Genomic DNA, 5,170 nt, shown 5'->3' with positions numbered 1-5,170 from the left:
CAAAAAAAAAAAAAAAAAGTACACTTGATTTTGAGTCCTCTCTGAAATTCTAGACATTTTGCCAGTTAATTTTCTATGTCTACCTGTTTGCCTTTCTTTTAATAGTCAAAGTTAATATACCAACATGTGCTGCCCTCTGTGTGACTTAGGGCCTGGAAGAATTCCTTCACCCACATGGAAAGTAGTGGTATTAGAAAAACAAAAGCCAAAATAGCTTAACATAGATGATCATAATCAGTAAGAAGTGAAAGTGATAAGGTTGAGATGCTGCCAGGTTCTCAAGACTGCTGCTCTTAGGGCAGAGGGATTGGAAAGTACCTGGTACGACTGTATTTTCTGTATCTCTTATTCTCTAAGTAGACATTATGTATTACTTTCCTTCCACTTTTTTGGCTGCTTTTTACCGTCTCTTTGACAGGTTTCTCTGCAGACCCTGTCTCCAGCTACATGCATATTGCACATGTGCATTTATAAGTACACACAACTTCGTATACAGCTTAATGGAGTTTGTAGACCCCTTGAAAATCCCAGATTAAGAATTCCTCCTTTCTGTTCTCTCTGATATTTAAATCTTCAGGTTTTATCATTATTTCTTTTCACTTGGATTATTGTAGTAACCGAATGCCTCAATATCTTGAGCTTAAATAGCTTTCAGTCCATTCTCCACATTGCTACCCAGATATTTTTCCTAAAATATATATCTGATTATATATATCATCTCTTGCTTTTAAAGCCTTTTAGTGGATCCACATAAATTCTAGCATAAAATCCACCTCACATGTAAGGCCCTTCATGATGGAACCTCTGCTTTTTTTTCAGGTCTCATCTGCCACTCTCTCCAGCTTTTTCTCCACTTTATTGAGTAATTTGGAGTTCCCTGAATACTTGATGATGTTTCTTTCCTTTTTGCCCACGCACACGATGTTCCTTCTCTTTGGGATACCTGTCCTCTTTCCTCAGCATATGTATGGAACACTTATGGGTTTTAAATTTTTTGCCTCATCCGTTATCTCTGCTAAAAAGCCTCCCTCCCTCACTCGCTTCCTTCCTTCCTGATCCTTCTTCCCCCCCTTCCTTCCTCTCTATCTCTCTCTGTCTCTCTCTCTCCACTTTGTCACCTCTCTTAGGTGCTCTTCCTGGGAAACCTTTATCACAGCCCTTATAATACATTATTATAATCAGTGCTTTATTTGTGTGTCTTCCGCATATTTCACTAGACTATGAGCTCCTAGGAAGCACAGTCTTGTGTTTTAGTTAACTATATCCCCTGGGCCTAGTCCCACATCTCGTGGTAGATTTTCAATAAAGGTCCCTTAGATGCTCAATAAGTGTGTAAGTCTCATGTTGATAACATCATAATGAAATAAAAAGAAACTTTAAAGGCAAATGTCTTTCTTCCTTTCCTAGGAAGTTATTGCCAGTGCCATTTTAAACAACAGAATACCAGAGGCACAAACTTTCTTCAGGATTAACAGTCATTCTGCTCAAAGACTGGAGGAGGTGATCAGAATAGGCCTAGATTTGGTCTTTGATAATTTAAAAAAGAACAATATAAAGGAAGCCTCTGAATTTTTGAAAAATATGGTGAGTGGTATAATTGTTCATCTGATACTATTCTTAAAATGGATGTAATATAATTTCTAGTCACTATAAAAATTAATTTATATTCATAGTTGTGTCACAAACCTTAAGAAATGTATACAGTCTTTACTAGGAAATAATAATGAGAACTTCAATGCTAGGAACTTCCTGGGTAAGAATTCACTCTGTTGCCTGGGCTAGAGTGCAGTGGCACAATCATAGCTCATTGTAACCTCAAACTGCTGGATGTAAGTGATCCTCCTGCCTCAGCCTCTTAAATAGCTAGAATTACAGGTCCTCCCGAGTAGCTGGGATTACAGGCATGCACCACTATATTTGGCTAACTTTTCTATTTTTTGAAGAGACAAGGTCTCACTGTGTTGCTTAGGCCAGTCTTGAACTCCTGGCCTCAAGTGATCCTCCTGTCTTGGTCTTCCAAAGTGCTGAGATTACAGGCATGAGCCACTGCACCTGGCCTGTAAGAACTTTCTTGAAGAGATTTTTCCCCCACCTTTATTGAGAGATGATTGACAAAAATTGTAGATATTTAAGGTTTACAACATGATGTTTTGATACATGTATACATTAAGAGATTACCACAATCAAACTAACATATCTGTTACTCCCCATAATTACATAGCAGATTTCAACTATAACAATATATTAACTTTTAGTCACTATGCTATATACATAGGTCTTTAGAACTTATTTGTCTTATAGCTAAAGTTAATACCCTTGATCACTTCAGCCCTGGTAAGTATTTCTCTGTTACTATGAATCTAACTTTTTTTTTAGATTCTGCATGTAAGTGAGATCATACAGTATTTGTCTTTTTGTATCTGGCTTATTTAACTTAGCATAAAATGTCCTACAAGTTCATTCATGTTGTTAAAAGGCAGGATTTCCTTTATTTTTTTAAGACAGGGTCTCACTCTGTTGCCTGGACTAGCACACAGGGGCATCATCATAGCTCAGTGTCACCTCAAACTCCAGGGCTCAGGCAATCCTCTTGCTTCATCTGCCTGAGTAGCTGAGACTAGAGGCACGTACCACCATACCCAACTAATTTTTTTTTTTCTTGATAGAGATGGGATCTTGTTCTTGTTCAAGCTGATGTTGAACTGACCTCCAGTGATCCCTGTCCTTGGGCTCCCAGAGTGTTAGGATTACAGGCATGAGGCACCTGGCCTATTTTTTTTTATTTTTTGTGGAGATAGGGTCTTGTACTTGCTCCAGCTGGTCTGGAGCTCCTGACCTCAAGCAGTCCTACTTCCTTGGCCTCCCAAAGTTCTAGAATTATAGGCATGAGCGGCTATGCCTTTCCAGGATTTCCTTCTTTTTTAAGGCTGAATTACATTCCATTGCAAATATATACATTTTCTTTATCCATTCATATATTGACACATAGTTTATTTTTATATCTCTTGATGAGATTTTTAAATGGAGTGTCCATTATCTCTCTTTTTGACCTGGCACATTGATTAGGAGACAGCGTTTCTCACAGATGATTTCACACATACCAAAGCATGAATCAGACTTCATTATTTATTGGCAGGTATTCTTCTATGTTGTTCATGTGATTTCTTACATCTCCATTTGAACGTACTAGTAGATTATGCTTCTGCTGGGGTTTTACTTCATGTGAGAAGGGGGAAGTCCTAGGGCTCCCAGACTAAGCTGAGATCTGGCCCTAATTGCATGGTTGGGGTCTTGCCTGTGGTGACTTTTTGGAAGTGCAGAGGAGTGGGTTTTGTAATGTTGACCTTTGTCTCCAAATGAATCATCAGAGCAGATTGCTAAGTTTTGGTCCTGTGGCAATTTGATATTACCTTAAATTGTTCTATGTGGTGCTGTTGCTCTCACAGAATGCTTTAGGCCTTTATGGCTAGGCAGTAAATATGTGTGATAAATGTAGGAAAATGAATGTTCACAAGAGTAGAAAAGCTGAAAATGTCTACATGTAATAGAATATTTATGTATCTTATATATATTTGTGTTCAAAATACTTGCAATACAAAATGTTAAGTGTTTTTGGTTTTCTGTTTATTATAGGCCTTTGATGTAAAAGACCAGTTGCTCAAGATATGCGTCTATACAACTGATAAAAACATACGGGACTTTCTGGTAGGTATAGATGAGATTTATGTGGTTTACATTTTCTAGGAAGCTTGGGTGAAGAAATTAGAAGAAAGCCTTGGAAGAAAAACTTCATAATGATTTTAATATTCAACTGGTATTCAATAAGTAAAAAACAACAATTCCTTCATCTTTTTAAATGATTATTTTACAATTGTGGCAAAGGAAAATCTGTGTGAATATATTCTAAAATATAAAAATTCTAAATATAATTCTTAAATGGCATTTATTCTCATGACATGGTTGATTTTTGTGAGGTCACTGCTTTAATTTTTATTCAAGGTTGAAATTTTAAAAGAAAAGAGTTGTTTTTCTGAGAAACAAAAAAGAACTATAGACTTCGTGCATCAAGTTGAGAAGTTGTATTTGGAACATTTCCCGGAAAACATGCAGATCCAGGCCTTTCCCAGGTAGTCTCATTGGCTCCCTAGTCCCCTTTTGAAAACATTGTTGATAGTGTTTAGTTTCTAATTGTTAGTTAGCCTGAGTTTCTTATGTGAAGTCAGGCTTGCATTCTTCTAAAGCATGTGTCAGAAGGGACTCAGGAATTTCCTGTTGTCTTAATATTTGTATAATCAGAATTATGTGTTCTGCCAAAGAATGGAAGCTCTTGAGCAGATAAAAAGGAATGATGCCTTTTCCTCCAAAATTAAAAAAAAAAAAATGTCACTGTTTTTAGGTATTTGATAAAGGAACAAGATTTTTTCAAGCACAGATGTGTTTTGGATTCATTCCTGAAATACGATCATAAAGATGAATTTAACAAACAGGACGATAGAATTGTGTTAAATTGGGCTCTGTGGTGGGATCAACTAACACAAGACCGCATCCTTCTACCCAAGATAAGTCCAGAAGGCAAGTGTAAGAGAGCCTGAAACACAAACATATTGAATGAGATTTAAAATAGGTATTGGTATTTGAATATTTTGGTGTGTCTCTATTTTAGAATTCTTTTTGGGAGAAAATACGCAGATTTTAAAAAGTATAAGTCATTAGGAGGGCTCGAACTAGAACCGTGGTGGCAGCGGTGGCTTTGGCAGCTGAGGACTGAGTGCAGGTAACATAGAATCACCATGATTCTTCAGAGGCTGGTTAGGACCTCTGTCATTCGATTGGTAGTCTCAGTCCATTTCCGGAGGAACATTGGTGTTACAGCAGTGGCATTTAATAGGGAACTTGATCCTTTACAGACACTTCATGGACAAGATGAGAGAATACAGATCTAAACAACAGGCATTTGGAGGACCTATTGATGCTGGCCCAGAGTATTAGCAAGACTTGGATAGGGAGCTTTTTAAGCTTAAGCAAAGCAGACATGAATACATTCCCTAACTTCAAATTTGAAAATCCCAAATTTGAAGCCATCAAGAAACCCTAGGCCTGGCTCGGCGTCTATAGCTCAACCGGCTAAGGCGCCAGCCATGTACACCTTAGGTGGTGGGTTCGAATCCCC

The 5,170-nt window shown here is 37.6% G+C and overlaps 1 protein-coding gene and 1 pseudogene across 2 annotated transcripts in view; both read left to right on the top strand.

Annotated features, from left to right (window-relative positions):
• Positions 1-5,170, top strand: part of SPG11 (SPG11, spatacsin vesicle trafficking associated) — an 86,346-nt gene that overhangs the window by 29,939 nt on the left and 51,237 nt on the right. The window contains exons 11-14 of one of the 2 annotated variants that reach the window (XM_003791787.3): positions 1,408-1,584; positions 3,634-3,705; positions 4,000-4,127; positions 4,397-4,572. In XM_003791787.3, the coding sequence (XP_003791835.1) occupies positions 1,408-1,584; positions 3,634-3,705; positions 4,000-4,127; positions 4,397-4,572 (553 nt within the window). The remainder of the gene's footprint in view (positions 1-1,407; positions 1,585-3,633; positions 3,706-3,999; positions 4,128-4,396; positions 4,573-5,170) is intronic. The other variant, XM_023514247.1, reaches the window with a different exon arrangement.
• Positions 4,583-5,095, top strand: LOC111725919 (annotated as a pseudogene).

The sequence above is a fragment of the Otolemur garnettii genome, unplaced genomic scaffold (assembly GCF_000181295.1).
Source record: "Otolemur garnettii isolate 467f Iridium unplaced genomic scaffold, OtoGar3 scaffold00050, whole genome shotgun sequence".
Classification (NCBI taxonomy): domain Eukaryota; kingdom Metazoa; phylum Chordata; class Mammalia; order Primates; family Galagidae; genus Otolemur; species Otolemur garnettii.
This window is presented reverse-complemented; position numbering and strand designations above follow the sequence as displayed.